The following is a 25,818-nucleotide window of genomic DNA, read 5'->3' as shown; positions in this document are numbered from 1 at the left end:
GGACTCAAAGACATTCATCATGGCTTCCTTTCACGAAAACAAGACAAAAGTACTGACAGCATCCTTTCTTAGACAGGGTCCGAGCTGGGTGGTAATCCCAGCACTCTGGGAGGCAGAGTCAGGCGGATTTCTGAGTTCGAGGCCAGCCTGGTCTACAGAGTGAGTTCCAGGACAGCCAGGGCTACACAGAGAAACCCTGACTCAACAAAACCAAAAAAATCCAAAAAAAAAAAAAAAAAAAAAAAAAAAAAAAACCCAGGGTCCCACGCACCTCAGGTTAGTCCTGACTTGCTGTATAGTTGAGGATGACTTTGAACTTCTGAGCCTCCTGCCCCCTTCCCCACTAGGACCTAGACAGGTGCAAACACCACACTTGATTTCATTGGGTGCTGGGGAGCACGCCCAACGTGCATGCTAGGCAGGCACTGTACTTAACTAAGCTGCATCTCCAGCCCATGTGTGTTCAGTCTTTACAATAATCCTAAACCAATTTCCTAGGTCACATAGCTTGCCGTGTTTTATGACTTTAGGACTTGATATCAATCACTTTCTACTTGTTCACCAAATACACAAATGACAGGTGACGATATTTGATTCTTTTTGTTTAAGAGATAGGTCTTACTATGTAGCCCTGGCTAGCCTGGAACTTACAATGTAGAGCAGGCTGGTCCATCCATCTGCCTCTGCCTTCCAAGTGCTGGGATTAAAGGTGTGTGACACTATATCCCTTAGTTTATTATTTTTATCTCTATATATGGCTGGGGTAAGTGAGGCACAAAAAATTTAAACATAATGCTCAAAATTACACAGGTTAATAATACTAGGCAGATGTGAAACTATGCTTTTAATCGCAGAGTGTGAGGGCTCAGCCCTCCTCCATATTGCACCGTTCCACATAAGATAGGAGTTTATAGTAACAAACATCCAACATGAAGTTGTACCTGCTGACCACTGCCTTTTTCTAGCCGGTCAATCATCTCCTCAAACTGCAATGGGCAGATGTCCATTTTCTTCTTCAGTTTATTCACAAATACTTCATCTTCAGAATCCAGATCGTAATCAGGCTGCTCAGCGTCCAAGCTAAAAGCTGGTGGGGGAACCATAAACAATCATTTACCGCGTGACTCCACCAACAGAGGCTGCACACAGACGGCATAAAGCAAACCTGGGCTTCCTAAAGAATGAAGGGATCACCAGAGTTCACAGAGACTCTAGCTTAGTGCTGTGTCTTCTACACGGAACTGAATGTAGATAAAAGCTATAAAGCAACAAACGGGACTCCCCACCCTTTATGTAGATTCTTTGTCTACATTATTTAAGTCCTATTATAAATCACTTAGCTATTTACCCCCAAAGTTTAAGGAAACCATTACCACTAACAGTGACAGTTCCTATGGTTCAACTCAGGAGACTCTTATGTCACTGTGTTAGACGTGTGGGGCTTGGTACACACACAGGAATCAAAACTTATTCAGTAGCTTACAAAAACGGAGGGAGCAGGATATTAAAGAAAATGAAATATTCTGATAGCAAACATCTTCTATTTCTTCTTTCCTTTGGGTTATTAGTTTCTAACTCTGGAAATCTAATGCATAGAATGGCGAGGCCTTTTTTATTTATTTTTCTGATCCAGTCTCCCTAAGGCCAGCAATATATCAAGTCTCATATCACATGATATGCTACAGTTTAGGACTTCAGGCCTTTCTTTGTATTAAGCACTTTTTGTCTAAGCAGGTGAATTCCAGCTTAATCTTTTCAAACTCCAGATGATATTCTCCTTCAAAGTCCTCTGCCTATCACTCACTCAAGTAAGTGGTTCTGAAGCTCTTCAGTCTCAGAAACTAAATCCTCAATAGGAAAATGGGCTGAGAAGATATATAACATTCTGCATAAATTAGAGGCATTTCAATCAATCATAAAATCGCAAGGTACATAGCTTTAAAATAAAAACCCTAACCCAATCATTCCCTCCTCTCTTCCCACCCCATTTCTGCACGGTTTTACACTTTAGCTGTTAATAAGCATGGTTTGCCCTCTATTAAGAAGAGATTGATCATAAAGAAAGGCCTATGTCTTGTCTTTATATTTCTAAGTGTTCTGACAAGGAGGAACTTGCCCCCTTCTGTGCCACCCCTGTCTGAAGCAGTCAACTGAGAAGTATTTTAGCAGTATGTAAATCTACTTAAATGGGGGGGGGATTATCACAGAAACAGTCATTTGTGACATAAGGGGACACTCAGTGGGTGCAAGTAGCTGTTACCCTTCTTATAGGTCACCGTCAGTACCTGCAGAATTAAACGCACTACTCTGCTGTCTGTCTTCTTCATTGACTTATCTAATTAAAAGTGTGCTGGAGTGCTAACTGGATGTCTCTAGGTGCCAGCATCTCTCAACCCAGACCTTGCAGCAATCCGCTTTTCCCTTGTGTCTCCATTTCCTGTCACTGCTCCAGAAGCAAGATTTGAGAAAGTCTTTAATGGTGGAACAGAGGCAGAGAGCATTGGATTCTGCTTCCAATCAAATTAATCAAGATTTATGTTTGTCCACTAGCTATTTTGATTAAATTTATATTAATCAAGCAAAATTTAAAATTCAGCCTCTGCCACATTAGCTGCATTCCAAGTGCCAACAACTGATATGTGCCTGATGGTAAGGGCTTTTCCAGGAAATTACAAATTAGACAACATAGCCATCACTCTAGAAAGTTCTATTAAATACCACGGCTGACCCAGACCATCCTGAAAGCCACACTGACAGGGACCAGCACCGATGCTGCCTTCTGAAGCCTCATCTGCACAACAGTCACCAAAAAGCTCTACTGTGAAATGTGGTTGTTCGTTCGGGCAAATCCCATGAGAAATCATCATCACAATGTTTAATCATTCCTAAGATGAGGCCAGCTTGCCCGATACCACCTTTCTACCAATGCGCTCCACGTGCTGCAGGTAGATACTGGAATCATCTTTAAGCCCCGAGGAAACTACAGAGGGACTAGACAGGAAGACTGCCTTCGGGTCACCAGAGTGCAGTGCCACTCCCCCCCTCCCCCCAGGGTCCTTTTGATAGTGGCAAAATAGGTCCCACTGAACAGTTCAGCTGGCCTAGAACCTGTGGCTTCTCCTTTTTACTTGGGATTACAGGTGTGCCATACCTTCCTCTAATGAATTCCATCAGCCACACAAACTTGGTGGCTTGCACCTATGATCCCGGAACCCCAGGACTCAGGAGGCTGAGCCAGTTTGCTTCAAGTTTGAGGTCAGCTTGATCTATACAGTAAGCAGCTGCAGCAACATCAACATCATCATCATCAACATCATTATCAACAACAACAACAACAACAACAACAACATTTGACAATTAAAATGAAATCCAGCTAGCCAACTGTTCCTAAATAACTCCCACACTGTGGATTTTAATTCCTTCAAAAAGGTCAACCCAGGCACATGCACAATTGAAAAACAAGGCAGCTCAGGAAAGTAAGATCTCAGGCAGCTCCTACAGAATTTGGAGCTCCTACAAGGCAGTTTAGAACCATTCACACTTAATTCTGGGAGATTGAGAATCTCCTTTTGGCCCCTGTGGGTCCCAGCCATACATACTATGCACATACATACATACAAACAAACATATATACATACATGCAGATGAAACACTTATACACATAAAACAAGTAAATATATCTTTCAACAAAACAAAACAAAACACACCATCAACATGTTGCAGGTATAGTTCAGTGGTCCAATCCTTGCCTCATATGTGTATGAAAGACTGGGTTTGATCTTTAAAACCACAAAAACAGAAAAATCAACCCTTAGCATTGTATGTTACATACAGGAACACTGTTACAACATGAATCTAAGTGCATGGAGCACAATCCCACATAAAAGTTGATTTGGTTACTTTAAAAGAGAAATAGAAAGCAGTATGAGGCAGTAGTTTCCTCCCACGCCTGCGGGTTCGGACTCCAGAGGATGCGATCCCAGCCAGATTACTTAGCGTCGTCCTCATTCATCTTCACATACCATTCTTACTCTACACTTCAGCAACTTAAAGCTCAAAGTCTTCAGAGCTCAGCTGATCACAGGCAAGTGGGTGAGAACAGGACAAGGACAATTTCCGCACTTACTATCTAGTACAGAGATGAAATCCATATGAATGCTTACGTTAACAAAGTGCGATTTATGGCTCAACACGAGCAGGCTTGCCCACAACTCCCAACAGTGCTGTGTGACCAAGGAACAGAGCATAATTTCTGGAGAAAAGCACACTTTCCAGGGTCAAGGAGAAAATTCTCACTCTGGTTCGGACATAAGCACTAACTTGCAATAAATTATCTCCTAAAACAACCGAGTATCAAGGAAAATGTGTCATTTGTTATTCGCTGTGGGCAGAGGGATTGGCAGTCTCGCCTTAGATCTCAGGCAACAGCATCACTGGATTCCTCAGCCAGGTGAACCAGGTGAAAGCCTTGGTTCTTAGAGTCACTTTCAAATGTGCTCAAGTAGAGCAGATGGAGAATCCTATACCTGGAATCCCTATGAATTCTTCACTTGTACAGCTCTGTGGTTGATGTTATGGGCTTTATCAGTCATACAGCAGAACCCTGACCATGTTTTAGGTAGATATGGAGCCTGCATTCTTTCAGAATCTGGGCATAAAGACAGAGCATCAGTTCTAGGAAGTAATGACAACTGAAGTCTGATTGTGTTTTAGAGTCTATTGGGGACACAGCCTTTTACATTTACTTCTTGTGTTTGTGCCCCAGGTCAGAGGAACTTTCAAGGCACAGTGTCCTTTCAGCATGTGGGCCCTCGGGGTCAAACACAGGACATGAGGTTAGAGACAAGTATCTTAATTCAAAGGGCCATTTTGCTGGCTACCACCTTCCTTCTTTTCAAAGACAGGACTTCATTCTGTAACTTACTGCTCAGCCCAGGCCGACACCCTTCCTGCCTGAGCCCCCCAGGTACTAGGACAACAGGTATGAGCTATCGGTGCTCAGGAAAGGCCAAGTCCCAACTCCCACCCTGACCAAAAACTCCCTTTCTTTAGTCTAAACTATTGCACATTGCAAAATAAAAACCCCTGGGGAATACCGGTACACACTACTGGCACACACGTACACACATTTGCTTTTTCATTTTCTATGACAGCAGAGACAGTGAGTCACAATAATAGCTCTGGCCAAGACAGTGGCTTAATCTGCAGCCTGTATTCCAGTTTTGTACCCCCATCTCCATCTACTATAGGACACAAACATACACGTGCACATGCACACACACACATGCATGGCTCAGTACACACATGGATGTCAGAGGACAACTTTCAGGAGTTGGTTCTCTCCTTTACAGCCTGGGCCTGGGGAATGAGCTCTGCTTGGTGGCAGGAGCCTCTAAACTGCCTCTTGGGCTCCATCTGGTAATTTTGATTTATGAAGTCAAGATATTGCCCGATGACTCCAGTCTAATGTTGATTTCTTTGCCCTCGTGGTGTAGTAAGCAGCGTAGGGAAGAGCTTAAAGCTCTTACATATGGTGCTCCTCACCAACTCTCTCATTCAATAGAAACTGGTGAGCTCTATGCTGTCATTGTGATTGTGGTAACTGTCCACATGGTGTCACAAGCTCTGACATTCAACCGGAACATGAGATCCTCGTCAAGGTTCCTTGTCAGCATGCTGAGTTTATAATCTCACCTTCCTTCCCTACAGTTTCCTACTCACTACTACACTCAAGATGTGCCTGGGTCAGCATGTGCCTTTCCGGCTCACGCTGGGATCAGCTGCTCTCCTAACGGCACAGGCCCGTTGCTAGGCAGTACCACTGCTTTTTGATCCCTTGGATCAGGAGAAATTGAACAAGTTGAATAGTTTAGAAACTCCAGAGAAGGGAGCTGAAGAGAGTAATGGTTTTAATGTTCTTTTTGCCGAACTCTTACAAGACTAAAGAGAAAGTCTGTGTTCCTAAGCCAAGTAAAGAAAAAAATTAGTTAGAATTTCCCATTTGCTGAAATGAAATAACAATCAGTGATAAATTTCTGCAGTACACAGTAGTAGCATGCACTACCATTTAGGGGGCAGGGAGAGGTATACATTCTCAAAGACATTTGATCACTTCCTTATGGCATATTAATTTCACCCTAAAAAACACCAAAGAAATAGTCAAAGCGCTAGCACCCCTGATGTCATGGCAGCTGGAGCACTGAGGCACTGGCAAACAAACAGACCTTTAGATCAGTGCCACAGAATGGAGCATACACAACTAAATCCATGCTAGTGCAAACACAGGACTTTAAACGACTCCTAAGTTACACACTGATGGGGGGGGGGGGGGAAAGCCTCTTCTGCAGAGCATGAGCGTTCACCTTGTAAAAGACATATTCTAAATAAATTAATTAGGCCCGATACTCTGAAACTGTTAGAAGAAAACACTCCAAGGTACAGCACAAAGATTTTTTTCAATAGAACTCTAGCTGTAGTGGCCATTCTTAGTTGTCAATTTGACTACATCTGGAATTAGGTAAAACCCAAATGTCTGTGCACATCTATGAGGGATCTTTTTTTCTTAATTAAATCACATGAAATGGGAAGACCCACTTCTCATCTGGGTCTCTGAGGTGGGGAAATCTTTAGTTACCTTTAATCTGGGCCACACCTTCTGCTGGAAGCCTACACTCAAGAAGGACACTCAAGAAGGAAGCTCTGTCTTTGCCTGCTTGCTCCTGACAGTATTAGAGCCTACACTGCACACCAGTGTTAACTCACAACAGCCAGCCTAGGCATCCGGCAGCAGGATAAACAAACACAGTGCGACCAACAGAGTTAGGGCCTCTGTGGTAAAATGGACTCCACTGGAGGTGACTACATTCAGCAAACTCAGCCAGTGGAGAACAGCGAATGCTCGTGTTTTTTCATTCGTGGGCACTAGCCTTTAGACATATAAAATCACGTATTTACAGATGGCATGACAGGAAAAGCAAGATGGCTAGGGACCAAAGGGGAGCAAGAAGAAGGGTAAGAAGGGGAGTAAACAGGATGGGGGTGTAATATGCTTAAAACACATTTTATTTACATGAAAATGGCCCCATATAATTCTGAATAATAAAACTAAAACAAAACCAGAAATTCCAAAGAAAAAGTAGTGTAATTTAGGAACTTCCCCCTTTAAAATTATTTTATTATTGTATGTCCGTATGATGTGTGTGAGTGTGGACACACACACACCACTGATAGTGCAGGTATGGGGTAAGGACAGAGGACTCTACTGTGGAAGTCAGTTCTCTCTTCCACTGAGGGATCCCAGTGATCCGCCCAGGCTTACATGGCACAACTGCAAGCACTTTTACCAGTGAGTGCCCACCCTGTTCCTAGATAACCACATACACACTAGGTATAAACGTAACTGAAATATATTATATGTACGTATGTACATATAAACCATTGAGTAGGTTCCTAAGAATTCAAGATAATGTAATCTTCACAAACAAGTTATTAAGCCATCTACCAGAGTTAAGAGTTCATTTTTCATCTGAAAAATTTATACGGTATGTTATGACCACTCTTAGTTGCCAACCTGACTACATGTGGAATTAACTAAAACCCAAGCAGGCGGGTACTTCGGTGAGGGATTTTTCTTAAAAGATCATTTGATTAGGAAGACCCACCTTTAATCTGACCCACCCCTTCTGCTGGAAGGCTATATAAAAGGCATGGAGGAAGAAAGATCATTTTTTTTTCTCCACTTGCCCTCAACTCTCACTGGCAAGTTCATTCCTTCACCAGCATTAGAGCCTATCCTTCAGGATTTCGGTGCACACCGTAAACTAGCTGAGATGCCCAGCCTCAGGAACTGAACAACTATTTGATCCTTAAATATTCCATTGGTAGACAACTACTGTTGGACTTGCTGGACTATAGCCTATAAGTCACTCTAAGAAACACACACACACACACACACACACACACACACACACACACTCCATTCTATCAGTTCTGTTCCTTTAGAAGACCTTAGAGAACCCTGACTTTTTTTTTTTAATTTGTTTTATTTGTTTTTCTTTTAGATTTATTTATTTATTATATGTAAGTACACTATAGCTATCTTCAGACACTCCAGAAGAGGGCATCAGATCTCATTACAGATGGTTATAAGCCACCATGTGGTTGCTGGGATTTGAGTCAGGACCTTTGGAAGAACAGTCAGTGCTCTTAACCGCTGAGACATCTCTCCAGCCCAAACCCTGACTTATTAAACAATTAAGTTTTCTTTATTTATCACAGTATACTAAAAGTCATTAACAATTCTTTAAGAATTAATATCAATGTTATTCAATCTCTTCCACAAAACACAAAAAGAGGGAACATTCCCTAAGATGTTTTATCGCACCAATACTAAAGATACATAAGTCAGGGAAGACAGATGACTAGTAAAAGATATTACTGATACCACTCATGAACATAGAAGCCAAAGTCCTACATAAACTCTTAGAGCAAACCACACCTCACAGTGTTCTGAAAGGCATACTACACCACAGCTAAGTGAGGTGTAAGGGGGAAGGCTAGTGTCTGACAGTCAGCTAGAACAACCAACCACATCAGCCACTGTGTTGGTTAGACATTTCTCTACCCATCTTGGAAGAGGAACCTCAATTGAGAAAAATACTTTTATCAAACTGGCCAGATGGCAGGTTTGTTGGATGTTATTTTGATTAATGATTGATATGGGAAGGTTCAGACAACTGTGGGTGGTGCCGCTCCTGAACAGGCAGGACTGGGTGCTATAAGAAAGCAGGGTGTTATGGGCTTGATCCCACAGTTTGCTCAGCCTCTTTTCTTTTCTTTTTTTTTTTTAACCACCCAAAACTTATTCCTAGATGTTAAGGGTTATATTTAGCTATAATACGCAAGACAGTGGTGTTCTACTGAGTTAAATAGAAAGATCAAGGGAACTGAGAATCCAAGAATAGACCTGGCAGGCTAAGGTAGTACCTACCCTGTAATCCCAGCACACACAAGACAAGTAGGAGAACTCCAAGTGTGAGGTCACTCTGATACATGTAAACTGCCACAAACAAAGCAGCACCCCAAAATAGGTTCAGTTAGTTTTTGACAATGGAGCAATACAATAGGTAACCCAGTGGGAGAGAGCTCCTGTAATAATGGCAGCAAAAAAACCAATGACTTTATGATTCCTATAAAAATTAACTCAAAATGGACCAGAAAATTACATATAAAACTGCCAAATTTCCAGAACAGAATAAAGAATGATCTGAAGGCCAGGTGTGGCCCTCATGTCACCGGAGGCTACAGAACAGGTAGAAGGTTTGACCGTACTCACGCTGTATGTGAATGAGCTGCTTTGGCATCTTGAACTCCCCGGGGTATATGGACTCATAGTAGGCGATGTTACTCTCTGCTTCAGGAACTGGGATGACCATGTTATCCCGCTTCTCGCCGTACACCTGCTGTGCAGAGATAGCCCGCTGAAGATGGTGTTCCTAAACACAAGGGAAAATACAAAGGGTGAGCTTTAAGATGTTGGCATCAGTATTTACAGCCTCACAGAAATCTCTGCTTGTCTGTTTTCAAATGAAGGAATTCTGGGAGACCCAACAGACCAGCCAACCTAAAGTTTTTTTTTTTTTGATATAGGTAGGGGCTCATTATATAGACCAGACTGGCCTCAAACTCATAAATATCCATCTGCCTCTGCATGCTGGGATCAAAGGCATGCATATAAGAATACTACTTCCTCAAAAGTTAGTATTTGCCAAAGATGAGAATTCGACTAATAGCATGAAAGTTTAGTTAACAGATGAGAAGACTTATTTTTTAAAATTTAACTCTATTTGTTCACATTTAGGATAATGTGGAATACGTATCAACTAGGAAGAAAATCAGCATAAAATGCTAATGGCATTTTATTTACAGGAAGGAATCAGAAAACAGAACCTAGAATGAGTAGGGAATCGTTCTAGGTCCACCTCAGAGTAGCACCATGTCACACAATTCCAGCACTCAGGTATCTAATTAAGCACTACCCACTAAACTTCAATCGGAAAGACAACCGAAAGCTTCTGTTTGGTGTAAGAATTGAGTGGTGACTCGTTTTTCACGTAACTTTACAATTCTCTCTCATGCGATGACTGAAACTCCTGAATGCAATTAACCAGCCATGCTTTACTAGTAAGCCATTCTGACTGAACAAGGGACATAAGTTTAACACAGAGCTGGTGTTAGGGGTTTGAGACCGGTAGCAGTAACTGTGGTTTGGTTTTTATTTCTAGGTGTTTTATTCTAGATGTTAAGGCAACAGCTGAAACACAGGAAGTGAAGGCAGTTACACTGTAGTGAGAATCACGGCAGTCTTTTATAGCCTACATATAGAGTACAGTGTCTACATGAAAGACTGTTGGTTGAGGCACTTTACACAGGCACATAAGTAGCCAACACAGGCAGTTATCCTATAGATGTACCACACTAATGTATTAAAACACAAAAGCTTTGCGGAGCTAAGAGCACAGCCAGCAATGTGTTTTATCCAGGAGAAAGGTGACTGGCTCTCACCCACAGCTAAGCCCCTGCCAGCTGTCTTAATTACGTGCCACCAGCATCAAGAAAAGTGATTCTAGGAAAGCCAGTACATCTTTTGAAAACTGTCACTCACATCTGTAAAACCAGAAGAAAGCTACACCTATCTGGAGAGCTATGGGTGTGCCAGCCCTGAAGAAGACAGAAAGGTGTCTAGGTGCTCCCCCAACTCTGTGAAAAGCGTCATGCAGGCAACAGAAATTGTTGAAGGGACCTGGAGGGTTCACCCACACTACATTATGAATGGAATCTAAGTCTCAGGTTAGAAGTGACCCCTCTGGCTTTTCATAAATGTTGGGCACCATCTGTTTAATGTATGTGAGGGTAGGTAGGGCTGCAATGCTGACTACATCTTCAATTTGATGGACCATCTCTGGCAGCAGAATTTTCTTTCACTGTAGATGTTCTTTTTCTAAAAGCAACAGCCTGTCTGTGTACCTAGTATGGCTCTACACCACAGCCCTGAACTAAGTTTCCACCATGGGTTTGCAGCATGTGCTTCCCAGATCTCAGACTAACCAATAAGGTGCAGGAGGAGCCTGGACTAGATCCACAAATACTATTACCTACAGATTTAAGCCTGAGGCCAGTCCTTCCATCTTGATTCTTACACAAAATGACTCCACAAATCCATTGCTTATTTACTGCTCTATGAATCCTGTGGCAGATGATGCCACCGTACTAGAAGTTCTCCCTACTAAGCCCTGAGCGGGTACTCAAAAGACAATAGGCATATCTGCACCCATTTCTTCCTTTGAAGTCAGTTCCACATTCTGAGGGAGAGCTGCAGATAGTTTAGGACAGACAGATATTACCGTCTGGAGCAACTGGAGCAGAAGCTTCTGTCTAAACTGCTTGGCTGGTAGAAGACAGCATGAGCCTCAATTACTTTGTCTATCTTCAAATCTTCAAGTGATGGATAGAGATGTCATTGCAGGGGTTTTCTGGACTACAGCACTATACACTATCGCCACCTGTTACTGGGACGATTTCAGAGATCCAGGATGGAATCAGGGCTCAACTTACCATATATGAAGATAGCACACTATGTATAAAAAATACATTTTATGGTTCAAATCTCCTGTTCATATAGTTTTATGAATTTAAAAGGCTTTCATGGGAACCAATTAGAGGATCCTTCCCCAGAAAAGCAGGAGTTATCTTCTTCATAATGAACCCATACTCAAAAAGCCTAACTTTTTGTCTCAAGTAATAATTTTTTTTTCTAAATTTCCAAAGCCCTTTCTTGGACACAAAGTACAAACTGGGCTGGAAGCATGTGTCCCAGACTCAGGCTGTTTGGACTAGAGCCAACCCCAATATCCAACAGTTAGTGATTCCTGGCAAGTTTTCCAATCAGCTGGGGGAGGTGCAGGGGAACACCAAGAGCACCTTTACAACATTGGTTAGAATTTAAGATAAAAGTGAGGGTGAAAGGCTTGGCAAAACAGGTATGCAAAATAAGCTTTGGTTTAGTTATTACCCAGAAAGCTTTTACCAGTCTAAAAGAACACCAGCCACTATAAAAGCATTGCAAATGCACATGTGAGCATGCACACGCACACTCCCCGCCCCCTCTGCAAGTGAAAAGCATTTTGTATGAAAAGCTCATTAAGAATGTATATATTCTCTCAAATACTTTTCTGTACATATAAATACAACCAGAATATAATACAAAATAATAAACAGAGAGCTGTATTGTACAACAGAATTCTATTATGTGCTTTGGGTCACCTGATATATGCTGGAAAGCTTTCCACACTGAGACTTTATTCTCTTCAATACTCTAGGTTTCGTTGTGTAAGTCAAGCTCATAATAGCTTCACAACACAAACTGACAGTAGAGAAGAAAAAAACCATGTGGAAACAACCTACACACACATGCTGTCTTCTTAGATGATTCAAACCAAATTCACTGCCTCTGTACTATGTAGAAGCCATTTTTTTGGCACGGGAAAGGATCTGCAGACAATTACAATGTGTTCAAACACTTTGGACAGCCATTCCAACGTTCCCTGGAGTGAGAGCACGCAGGCGCCCCGGCCCTTTAGATTTGTTGAGACAGGGTCTCACTATGTAGCCCAAGCTGACCTGGGGCCCACTGTGTAGCCCAGGAGACCTCAAACTCAAAGAACTGCTCCTGCCTCAGACTTCCAAGTACTGTCTTAACACCCCCCACCCCCTTAGTCCCTCATTTTTATTATTTTTCTCACAAGGCTCCCTCAGCTGTTGCTTTTCTTTGCCCAGATCTGAAAGCACGTGCTTCCTTTTTTACATTAAAGAATGAATCTTGTGGAATAATCTTACAAACTTTTGCTATCTGGACATTTTTATGTATAGAAAATACTTACGGGCCACTTTATAGTTTTTCACCTTTGATCCCAGAAAAGTTGCATAGTTAAGAACTATGGTGTATAAATAAATGCTTTGTTTATAAAGTTTGTGTTAAAACTTTCAGATTCCTACTGGTTCCCAAGAGGCTGTAGGAACTGTTTGAGGGGGGGAAGGAGGCAAGGAGGTGCTAAGCTCTAGCCCTGTCTTCTTCCCTAAGCCCAGAAACAGGGCTTTGGGGAAACCCTCAGCTGGGAAGGCAGGTACATGAACACACTTCTACTTTCTGATAACCTTGATGTCACATGGAGGATGCAAGGGCACTTTATCCTCAGTTTGCAATCTTGTTCCCAGCTCAGAACCCTTCAGCTATCTTTCAGTGCCTAGATGAACATGTCAGGTAGAGCTTATCTTTTGGATCCTCCTGCAAGTCCATCCTGCACTCTGAGACACATTTGAAATGCAGAATGTTGTAAGCACAGCTGTAATCCCAGTGTCCCAACAATGAGACTGGGAACGGTTAGGAGACCCTGAAGCCCAAGGGCCAGCTAGTGTGTACATAGCAGGTCATGATGAGATCTTGTCTCACACAGGTATAAGGTGAGGGAGGACTGACATCCACAGCTGTTCTGACTCCCATACTCTGCTATGCCTGTGACTAAGCTCTGCTACCTGACTCAAGTAAGGCTCTAAGCAGGGCACACCATTAATTTTTAAAATGTCAGAAAGTTCTAAAAAGAGGGTCCCAAAATTCTGTTAGCTCATAGGAGACTGGGCTTTGTCAATATCATGAGCTCATATCATGGGGTGCAGCGTCTACTCCAGGTACCCTGGACTGTCATCCACGGGAAGCCCCACGGGTTCTGCACTTTCCTCCTCACAGTACACAAACTGTCCCCTCAAGCATGCGCCTACAGAAACACGCCTTACACTTAGGATAGACAGCAGGTCGTAATCATGTTTACATACCATTCCCCAAGTTTAAGTTCTTCCAGAGTAGGTGTCTAAATTACCCTTTAAACATTTTCTTCATAAGATGTATTCTCACATGGTGTATGAGGATTAAGACATTTTAGCCTCTAGGACTAGACAAGAATATCTTTGCAAGTACCGAGATTCTGGTTTGACAGTCTTGCTTATTCTGTAGTATTTTATAAGCTGTCACTGAGGAAAGCTGGGAAAGACCAAGCTCATGGAAGCACGAGGAAGTATTTCTTCCTGCTTTATAACAGACTGGGGTAAATGCCACAGACCAAAAAGACGGACTATGCACGCTTTTTTGTAGACTATTTGAACTGAATTAGAGGCAGTTTGTTCTAAGTAGCAATAATATCTAGGTGATGGCTGATTTTGTTAAAAGCCCCCTGAAGGTCAATCTAGCTTATTACACCAGAGTCCTTGCTGTTGGTCAAACTTCCAATAACACTTCTTTCCACATCTTCACGTTTGTCCAGATGTCTCTTCCTACACAGATCATTGTCTGTGGGCTCCTCTACTATATTCTCACTAGGATGGCAAAAGTGGAGAAGGCCAACATCAAAAGGTAGCAAGGATTTAGAATGACAGTGTTTATATCCTGTCACTGAGAAAAAAGTCAGCAGTTTTTAAAACCCAACATTCAGGCCATATTGCCTGGCAAATCTACTTATAAGTGCTGATTCAAGGTAAACTGGATACACACTCACAAAAGCCCTAACTAAGAATGCTGAAACCATTTTAACAAAGGCTCCAGACCGACACACCCGTTGTCTACAGGTGGACACGCTACACTGTCAGCTCAGCACTACAGCATGTGCACAGCATCAGAGAGTCCAGTTTGCACCCCACTAATGAAACAACCAGCCTCCCTGGGCCCCAAACAGGGAAAACTATAGTACAGTAAAAGAGTAGACTATCAGTAACAAAAGGAACTTGTTACTTATATACACAATATCACATCAAAATCAGCTTTAGCCACAAGAACACGCTGGAGTCCACTCTGTGTAGTTCTTATGCAAAGTTCATCTATGGTTCAGGAGCCCCAGCTGGCATTTGTTGTCTTGCTCCTAAAACATCTTGTCTTTTGACTTAACTGGCAAATGTTTTTCCCAACACAACCAGGGCTTAAGTTACTGACATTTTAATTCTAACCCTTGTCCCTTAGACACGGCCTGTTTGTGCTTTACTTCTCAGGCCCTGCACGCCCAATGTGATTCTCAGAATCTAGGACAGGAGAACGATATAATGAGAACAAGCCCAGAGTCTCTTTCTTCGCTTTTCTGGTTAGAAAGATCACAGTGATAATACCTACATCTTAAATCAGTGTCTCCTTTTAAGCCACTTAACAAATAGCCACATTAAGGCATTCCGCCCCACGTCTGTATGCACTCATCACAGCCCGAGTCCTGTACATGCTGAGCCTCAATACTGAGCCCCCGACTACTTCTATGCTAGGGGTTAGTCTACATGGTAATTTCCTCTCTGATTTCCAAAGAGCTCCAGATGCACCTCTGGCCATGCACACTACCCCTCCCCGACTGCTCTCTCTCACCTTACTTATGCAGGCCTGAAGCCTCCCTTTCCTTCCCCTTCTCCAAATCAGACCCAATTCTTATGAGATTTTTGTTGTTGGTGGTGTTATTTTATCTAGAAGCTATTCAATATTTATTTGCCACCTCAGAGTTAGAGCTGTCAGCCAGCAGAACACACTTCTCTTCTGGAGCTAGTGCCAGTGGTCTTTCTGAAGAGACTGAACACAACACTAATGCAATCTGTGGTCTCTGCTGTTAGCTGCTTACCATGTGGATCTCACCAGTTCTTCCAATTGACAGACACCCCAGCACTTCACACCCAGAGTCAGCGTCTTACAGAACTTTCTAGCAACACTTGAATGTATGGTTCCCCATCTTTAACCCACATCTACCTCTGCATTTTACATGACTATACTAGGATGTCTGCCTCTCCTTTGGAGGTCTCCCACCATTTTCATGTGACACTATACTATCTATTACTAAAGTAACAGAGAAGACAGGCAGAGGTGACTTTAAAGTGTCCACCTCCTGAGAAGCACTGGGTGGAGGATGGCTTACAACAGGAAGTTTGATGCCAGTCTGGGCAAAATAATCAGGAGAAAACTTCTTTATAATGAACTGATATCCCCAAACTATCTATACGTCAGAAGGAGCAGGGCAAAACAAGCAAGAAGCAGCACAGCGAGTGCCTGTGATGCCACCATTTTGGAAAAAGAACAGGAAGACCAGGAGTTCAAGCCAGCCCTTGCCACTTGAGACCTCGCCTCAGATACACATATGCACATGCTGCCAAAAAACAAAGACAAAGTAATAATAGTAATAAAAACCAAGAAAGGACTGACATACTTAAGAGCAAAGTGCCATGATGTGATTACTCCATGATTTGTGAAGGAGGAGGAGGCGGAGAAGAGGGTAGCAGAGAAGACAAGAAAGCAAGAGGAACAAATACAAACAATCCCATCTGGGCCCAGGGCCCACAGTTCTGCGCACTGTTCCTCTGTGTGACACACGCATGAATGTGCAAGTGTGCGTGCCCAGTGAGCTCCTGTGCCAGGCTTCCTTCTTACTTTCCACCTTGTTCTTCTGAGACAAGGCTACTCACTGAAATGGATCTCATAAGCCTGCGAAGACTGGCTAGCCAGCAAGCTCTGGGAAGTCCTCCTGCCACCTCTGCACCCTCAGTGCTGGGCTTACCTAGCTTTTTATATGAATGTTGGCAATTTGCTAGAAGCAAGCCTCAGGTCTCTGTTTCTACCTCCTCGGTGCTGGATTACAGACCTGGGCCATCACTAGTGGCTTCTTCCTTCTTATGTGGGAATTGAAGGCAGGGCGTCACAATCATGTTATTGACTGAGCTGTCTCCTCAGTCGCTGTACTACCCCTTTCTAAAAACTTTTCTCCAAATAACAGACTTACAGTAGAAAAGGATATTTACCTCTTGTCTTCTCAGCAGGACAGTTTGTGAACACTTTTCTGTCAGCCAACTCTATAGCCACATAGCTTACATGGAAGATACGTAGCAGAACGATAGTATATAGTTTTGAACAGAGGAAGAAAACTTCAGGGTTGACGAAATTAGCCACTTAGTCATTGAATACACTGGTTGTACTGACCCACCTAGAAAAGTGATCTTTAAAAGTTCTCTAAGAGGGGGTGGTGGTTCATTCACCGCCGGATTCCTGTGCACTGCCAATTTCAGCAAATGCTGAAAAGGATGGAGAGTCCTCACAGGTGCCATGCTCTGCCCAAACATATTTTGCCCAGCCCATAAGCACCTAATATGCCTTCCTTATTTATGTGATGATCACTGTTAGTTTGATGTACTGAGAAGTTTGATAAGGCCCAATTCATAGGAGTAAATGTATAAGCTTCAAAAACAAAAAGTAATGCTAAGCCGTGATAGATGAAATCATTCTCTTCTACAATGGATTCACCTATTGAGGAAACTCCTGCAGTTCCTGCCACTGCTGAATTTTAAATGAGCCATTTTCCACAAAATTTTTATTGTTTTCATTTTTTAAATGGGGGCTCTATTTTGACTATAGATGCTCTAAGCTTGAATGGAGTTTTAATGGGAAAAAAATTAGAGGTTAGCAAACTACAGCGGAGGCAGGGGAACAAGTGCAGCCCATGGCTGTCTGTACACCCCGGGAGCAGCCTTAGCCTTGGGTCACCGGAGACTACCCAGGCTGCTTTTGCCTCATAGCAGGCTAAGCAGTTCTGAAGAACTAGAAGGCCTACAAAGCCAAGTCTTTACTGTCCAAGGCTTTACAAACAAGTTCCAGACTGCGGACACACATCTGAATCTTGGCATACAGTGACTTGGAACAGAAAGACCTCTTATTACACAGAAGAAATGACGGAAAAGCAAATCACAGCTCAGTAAGTAAAAGTGTTGTCTTTAGACCACGTAACACATATTTCATCTTTACTTCTCGGTCTGTTACAGTGTACACCCATTGTATAGGAAAGGTGATACTCGGTAAGATTATGTCACTTTCCCTCAGTGGGAGAAGAGGAGTTTGGGCTGTAGTCTGGCTCTAAAACCCCAGTCTTTCAAGGAGAAATTCCTTCATGTCTCTTTCTCTTTCCCCAGAAATGGCTGAGTACAGGTTGGTTGCTAATATTAGGAGGAGCCACAAAAGCTTTAAGATGAAGAATAACACTGGCTTCAAGGATCACAGGAAATCAGAGTCAATTTAGGTAAGCACTGCATTGCCTACCTTCTTTTACTTGACTGGAAAGCCGTCAATGTGTATCTATGCTTCCAGATGACTAATTAGCCTATCACCCAGTTATGAAGTACTCAACATAGTGAGGTAATCACACTTAGTAAGCACTGTTTTATCTTGCTGAGTCTAAAAGCAGAATTTTTAATACTAGCTTTTCCAGCACTTCATACATATGTGTGTGTGTGTGTATATATATATATATATATATATATATATATACACATGCATATATATACACACGCATATATATACACGCATATATATATACACACACACACACATATATATATATATGGATGTATGTATGTACACACACACACACATATACAGGTACTATACTTACCATTACTATTACCTGGCCAGTGTTTGTGTTTTGGGGATGGCGGTGGTGTCAGAGGTGAACACTGACTAGCTTCTTTCATGGATGCCTCCCTACCTGTTCAGAGTCTTTCACTGAAACTCCAACTCACAGCTGACTGAGCTAGACAGGCCGGCTACTGAGATTTGGAATCTGTCCCCAGCTCCCCTGTGCTAGACGCATGCATGTGTGTGCCATCACGCCTGACTTACAGGGCTGCTAGGGTGGGATCTGAACTACTCCTCACACTTGTCCAGCAAGCACTGTACCCATTGAGCTACCTCGTCAGCCTGTGACTTATTACTTATGGAATGTACTCAGGAATAGGAATTTCCTTATAGGAAGAAAATCAGCTTTTAATTAAAATAAAATTATGAAGAAATTCACTTGCTTTTAGAATTAAGTATAAGATCAATTTTACTGTTATAAAAGAAACAAATTATTCACCAGAGAAAAGAGTTATGCTATGAAAATATTTGGTTGAAACCAAGTGTCAAGTTGGACTAACTTTGACCTATAAAGTAGCAGTTTCATCTATTTTGTCCTCCCGCTGGCACAGTACTCAGCTACTGTGCCTGCCTTTACACTCTGGGTGAGCCATCTGACGCTCAAACTCTCGCTTGTGCATGAATCCTGACCTAAAGAGACTGGGGCAGTGGAGCATAGCCTGGATGAGAAAGCGACAGTTCTGTGGCATTACTATTTTTTTTCAGACTAAAAAAGGAAAAAAAAAAGGCATATAATTTTCTTCCTTCAGTAAAAACCATAACCCCTCAGAGTCCCCCATTATATCTGTAAATATTATCTTCTCTTAGCATTTTTAAAAGTTGACCATCTCAAAAATCCTGTTTTCTTCATTTGCTCAAACTTACTTTCTTTATTCATTCTTACTAAACACAGAAGAAAATATCTGATAATTTCAAATTACTAATTAGCTTAATATGTGATATGACAATTTTTTTTTTGTTTTTAATAGAATTTGAAAATAATTGATTCTTGTAGAATTTTTTTCAACAGTCAAGATGAAAGGCATTTAAAAGGTCACATCAGCAATGTGGGCTAAACTTCCAGTTGACCATTGTCTAATTTTGTGTTGCATTCTTTAAACCTTAGTTTCCATGTGTCTACGCATTATAGAGCACGTAAATACATGAGGCAGGGGGTGGGAGGAACAGGGTGCCCCTGTGGTTTCTGCCTTATTTCTTGAGATATGGCACCTCACTCAATGAGAAGCCTGCCCATCAGCGAGGCTGGCCTTCCGGCATCTGCCCATCTCAACCCTACAACACTCGGGTTACAGGCCGCACAGTTGGGCTTGGCTTTGGGGCAGGCACTCACTCTGGACTCGGGTGCCCGTGTGCAGACACTCCGTTCACCCTCACCCTTTAGTTACCATTCCCTTATACGGGCAAAAATGAAACAGAAGAGAGAAACCAGAAACCTCTTAGTATAATACCTAGCACTTCAAAAAATCAATTTAATGACCGTTTTTCTTACTAGTAAAGGGCTTACAACAACACCTAACTTACAGGGTTATAATGAGAATCGAGGAAGTTGTGTCTATAAAGTAAGCTTGCTCTGTATATGATTCCGAAGATGAAATTATAATATACAACGAACTGTCTAATTAATGAAATGCTTACTCTAACTATAAATGAAGCACACAGACCCTTAGGTTTACTAACCAGCACTATAGTAATAAAAATATACAAGCCCCTCCAAACAAACAATAAAACAAAACCCAGCAACTTGTACATGTTTTTTGGAGAAATATTTATTCAAGTTCACTGTTTCTGCTTCCTTGTTATTGGCTGGCTGTCACTGTCAGCAGTTAATCATCAGAGCTCAATGCCAGATTAAGGCTTTCTATGGAAGCTTCAGGTACCGTAAAGCAGACTTCAGTCAGCCATATCAGCTTTTCCAAAACAACAAGGTCTCTCCTCACTTTGGAACACACACACACACACACACACACACACACACACACACAAATGTATATTTGAGTCACATGGGGTTCTCTTCTCACAGCTTCCAATCAAAATCACAATTCATTCCAAACACTACCTATTTACGTCACATACAATGTACGTGATAACTCACAGGAATATTTTCCAACTCTGCATGCTACCTGCAATGAATCTTGTCAACTCCTTCCATGAAATCAGACAAAAACGCATTAACCACCTTACTATGGGGAGGAAGGGGCAAAGAGCTTGCAAACTTAGCATAACTGCAGTGGCTGCCAGGCCTGCTCTAACACCATCATCTCCGTAGTCCCTGCACAGCCACTTCCTCTTGTAAGTCTCTGCTTCATATAAAGACTAAACACAGCTCAGATAGCATTTACCTCTTACAAAGACATTAAGTAAACCATGCTAAATTTGGAAAGTAGGAATTCCATTATATTTGTTGAGAATGATAGCATAATTCTATTTTTAAAGACAACAGAACAGTAGCCACGATCTCATTGCAAAGACAGACTGTAACAGACGGTGCCAGTCAGTCTATTTATTTCCTCAAGTCTAAAATGGTGTTAACACTGCAGTAATAGATGCTGGCACAGGGCTGGTGTTGAAACATTTGTTCAATTAGGGAATTTCTTCACTCTATAATTTTCAATTACAAAACATCTTCAAGTAAGGAAATGACATTCTCTGTTTTAAAATCTAATCAAATCATGGCCAGACTGCAAATTCTCTTTTTGACAAAAGGGAGGCTGAATTAACTGTAAAGAGCTATAAGATACAGCCAATCTTATGGTACACCTCTAATCTGCTGAGCTGGGTGTGGCGGTGCACACTATTAATCTCTGTTCAAGGTCAGCCTGGTTGACACAGGCTTACAGGACAGCCAAGAACACACAGAGTCCAGACCCTATTTCAAAATGAAACGAGCAAATGGTTCTCTGACAACAGGAGGCAGTTAGCAGACACCTCAATGGCGATGTGCTAGTGGACACAACTTCATCTTCCCCAGCCAATAAAAAGGGGCAAATCAAAGTGTCTTTCCTCAGATGCTTCTGGGAGGACTAAACTTTCTGGCAGTAAATTCTCAGTCAAAGTGACCTCCGTCTGGACCACAGCATAAGCACTCTTTCCACAATATCATGATTGAAATAATGGTTACTGTAGCAATCTGGATCTCCAGCTGACCTATGGTGATTCAAAATGTGACAAGAATCAGAAATAACTTCTGATATTATTATATCCTAAGACTTTGAGGCAGTTTTCACAGACATTGCATAGCCTGACCTATGCCTATCCTAACATATAAATGGAGGGTGGGGTGGTACAAATAAAATCTGAAATACCGAAGAAAACTAAAATAGATGCCAAGTGAGAACAATGACAATCCACAGCGTGCATGGGAATAACTTATAACAACCTGAAAAGACTGACACTGCACTGTAACCAAAACCGCAGCCCCAGCCGAGTTTTTAAACACTGAGAAAAAAAACAAACAGTACATTGGTTGTTCTGTTTGGCATTACATAAAAGATCACACACACACACACACACACACACACACACACACACACACACACACACAGTGGGGAGAAATAACGGGCAGATAAGACACAAACAAACCAGTAGGAAGCAGTTTTAGAAGAGTCACATCTGGACAGAAACCCTGACTGGCATAACAAGCAGAAAGGAAACACAGTGGAAGCCAACCAAGAGGCACAAAGCTTACATGCTCACAAAGAAACGAACAGACGTCAACAGCATCAGAGGCATGCTGTCTCTGCTCTGCCAGAGGCGAAAGGTGGCCACTGCTTGTTCCAGCTCTCAGAGCCAGAGCACACATCAGATGAAGCTGAGAAAAGAAACTAGGAAACCTCTCACAGACAACAGAAGCCACAAAGATTTATGGAGCAGGGAGCCTCTTGCCGTGGCAGACTAGTGCCGGAAGGACAGGCACAGCCTGTGGGTTTCTGCGGCATTTCTCCCAACCTTCCTTCATCGGTATGGCGTGTCTATCATCTGCATCCAGTCTCTGTCACTCCCACTGACTCTTGGAGGAGGAGGAGGAGGAGGAGGAGGAGGAGGAGGAAGAGAGGGTATTGTGTGGCAGTTTTTATTCATATCAGGGGTAAGAGGCAACACACCCAGACCTATACAGTCAAAAAGGAACCAAACCTTTGGTTAGCCAAAAGTGAAGATTACCTCCCAAATATTTACACTTCTTTAAGACTGTAATTAATGGTTCCTCTATGGCTAGGTTTGGTATGTTATTTTTACTGGTCCAATTCTGACCACAGCAATTAACAGCTGATTGATCTTCTAAAGCTCTTTCTTCCACTAAAGTCACATTTAGGATTGAGGCCACTCTGCCACAGTCTACACCCTGGAATGAAAGTTCCAAGTCAACCAAAAAAGCAAAGCAATGACATAAATAACTCGTTGCTGCAAAGCCACTAGGATGGGGGAAAGGTTCCATGCTTACAGTCCCTATCCTATCTGATAACAGAAAGAAACAGGCATGTCAGTCATTCTTATAAATCTATATTATAAGGGACAGAAATGTGGCAATGAAGTCTAGTGGTTAAGAAACTTGCCTCATAGCAACCACATGGTAAAACCAGTGTCTTGATAGAACTAGCTAGAAATGCACAAACAAGTCAACCTACCTAGTAATGAATAAGAGGCATTAAAACCCAATGCTAATGGTACTTAGAGCTCAGAATCCTATAGTAAAAGACTGTACCAACGAATTTATAAAATAGAAGCTTCAGCAGCAATTGTGGCAGCCTCTAGAGGGCTTCTCAGTCTGTTAACGGACAACTCAGTAGGGGAATAGTAGGGAAATGCTTTAATAATGGAAATAAAGAAGAGCTGTTAAAAGACTCTGAGGGCTTCAGAAGTGAGAAGAAACAGGCCAGATGACAAGAGCCCAGAGCATCTGCCTAGTTAGCGTCTCTCTTGCTGTGACGAAACACCACAAGCAAGCTGGGGAGCAAAGAGTTTCTTTGGCTTACACTTTCACATCATATAATCTATCACTGAAGGAAGTCAGGGCAGGACACCTGAGGCAAAAGCCGGGGCAGAGGCCTGACAGAGCGCTGCTTACTGGCTTCCTCCTCTTGGCTGGATCAGCTAGCCTCCTCCCAGGACCATCAAGCCATGAACAGTCCCGCCCACAGTGGTCTGGGCCCTCTCCTGCTAAGAAAGTGCCTTACAGCTAGATCTTACTTTTTTTTTTTTTTTTTTTTTTGATTTGGTTTTTTTCAAGACAGGGTTTCTCTGTGTAGCCCTGGCTGTCCTGGAGCTCACTCTGTAGACGAGGCTGGCCTTGAACTCAGAAATCCGCCTGCCTCTGTCTCCCAGAGTGCTGGGATTACAGATGTGCACCACCACCACCAGGCTTTTTTTTTTTTTTTTTTTTTTTAATGGCTAGATCTTAAGGAGGCATTTTCTCAACTGAGGTCCCTCCTTTCAAACATCTCTAGCTTGTATCAAGTTGATATAAAACTAGCTAGCACAGCATCAAATACCACTTCAAAACCAGCAGCAAGTTTTTTCTGTTTTAAAGAAAGCAAGTTTTAAAGAACAACTGATTTCTGAATAAAGGAGGCAGCAACTAGAATTTTGGAAGGCTTTGTTAGGAACTGTCAATCAGACTAAGACGGTCTCCTCAACCAGGGAAGCAGCGCAGCAATGGGACTGACGACATTAACACCCCTTAAAGTGTAGCATTGTTCGTATGCTGTGCGTGCAAGGGTGGCACATGGATGCCACAGGCAGCCTGGTGAAGCAGGCAGTTCCTTCCATTTTCCTATGGGTTCTGGTGATTGACGCAGGGCCTCTGGCACTCACGGCAAGCACTTGTACCTGCTAGAACATTAGAAATTTTAGGAAGTTACTTTAGACACAGGATATTTTCTTTCTTTCTCTTTCTTTCTTTCTTTCTTTCTTTCTTTCTTTCTTTCTTTCTTTCTTTCTTTCTTTCTTTCTTTCTTTCTTTCTTTCTTTCTTTCTTTCTTTTCTTTCCCTCCCTCCCTCCCTCCCTCCCTCCCTCCCTCCCTTCCTTCAAAGATTTCTTTTTTGCATATGAGTACACTGTAGGATATTTTCTTTCTTTCTTTCTTTCTTTCTTTCTTTCTTTCTTTCTTTCTTTCTTTCTTTCTTTCTTTCTTTCTTTCTTTCTTTCTTTCTTTCTTTCTTTCTTTCTTTCCTTCCTTCCTTCCTTCCTTCCTTCCTTCCTTCCTTTCCTTCCTTCCTTTCCTTTCCTTTCCTTCCTTCCTTCCTTCCTTCCTTCAAAGATTTCTTTTTTGCATATGAGTACACTGTAGCTGTATTGATGCTTGTGAACCATCACATGGTTGCTGGGAATTTGAAATCAGGACCTCTGCTTGCTCTGGTCAGCCCTACCTTAAAGATTTATTTTCAGCCCCGCCTTAAAGATTTATTTATTGTTATATCTAAGTACACTGTAGCTGTCTTTCAGACAGAACCAGAAGAGGCAGTCAGATCTCATTACCAGTAGGTGTGAGTCACCATGTGGTTGCTGGGATTTGAACTCAGGACCTTTGGAAGAGCAGTCAGTGCTCTTAACCACTGAACCATCTCTCCAGCCCCAGGGTATTTTCAATATCAGCCTTAATATTGGCACTTGTCCAACTAAATTCTCAACTTCTTGCCAGACTAACCTTTCCACTGGGATTTAGCAAAGCTAAGCATGTAAACTCAATGAAAGAGCAGTTTAACACCAGTCTGTTTAGCTGGATAAGAAAAAGAATTCATGTCAGAACATCTCTAACAAGGTCTAGTAATTCTTTTATAAAACTGGGTATGTCGTAATGTACCTATAATCCCAACACTTAGGAAGGCGACGCTAGGAAGACCAAAGAGCTCATGGCCGGCCAGAGTTGCGCAGTCAGACTGTGTACAAACAACCAAATAGAGGCTGCAGGATAAACACAGCAATGAAAATGTATTTACGAAGCTGAGTCTTTAATATTTCCTGATATTCAGAAGGAAAAAACTGTTTTGATTTAGTGCAAATGTATTACAAGGAAAAATTCACAAAATAAAAGAACATTATACACATTTCTCAGGTGTGCTCCACTGCCAGGTGGTAGGTGGGAACTGTACTGCAGGAAATAAGAATGCATTTGCCATCAATCCTTACTTTCAGATCAAAGAGATGGAAATTAATGCAAAAATTCTAATTCAAGTAGGAAATTAATTTTGAGAGTTTATGATTTATTCTACTTCTCTTTGCTTTAAATGGTAAGCAAGGTGACTTTTCAGGAACTTCAACTTGACTTATTTTCATTATGCTGAGTAGCAACATAACT

General features: G+C 42.1%; 1 protein-coding gene across 2 annotated transcripts in view; it reads right to left on the bottom strand.

Annotated features, from left to right (window-relative positions):
- Nucleotides 1-25,818, bottom strand: part of Epc1 (enhancer of polycomb homolog 1) — an 86,084-nt gene that overhangs the window by 19,347 nt on the left and 40,919 nt on the right. For both annotated transcript variants that reach the window (XM_052157766.1, XM_052157765.1), the window contains exons 2-3: nt 9,335-9,494; nt 942-1,087 (exon numbers count right to left, since the gene is read on the bottom strand). In XM_052157766.1, coding sequence (XP_052013726.1) covers nt 942-1,087; nt 9,335-9,494 — 306 coding nt within the window. The remainder of the gene's footprint in view (nt 1-941; nt 1,088-9,334; nt 9,495-25,818) is intronic.

The sequence above is a fragment of the Apodemus sylvaticus genome, chromosome 14, assembly GCF_947179515.1.
Source record: "Apodemus sylvaticus chromosome 14, mApoSyl1.1, whole genome shotgun sequence".
NCBI lineage: Eukaryota > Metazoa > Chordata > Mammalia > Rodentia > Muridae > Apodemus > Apodemus sylvaticus.
This window is presented reverse-complemented; position numbering and strand designations above follow the sequence as displayed.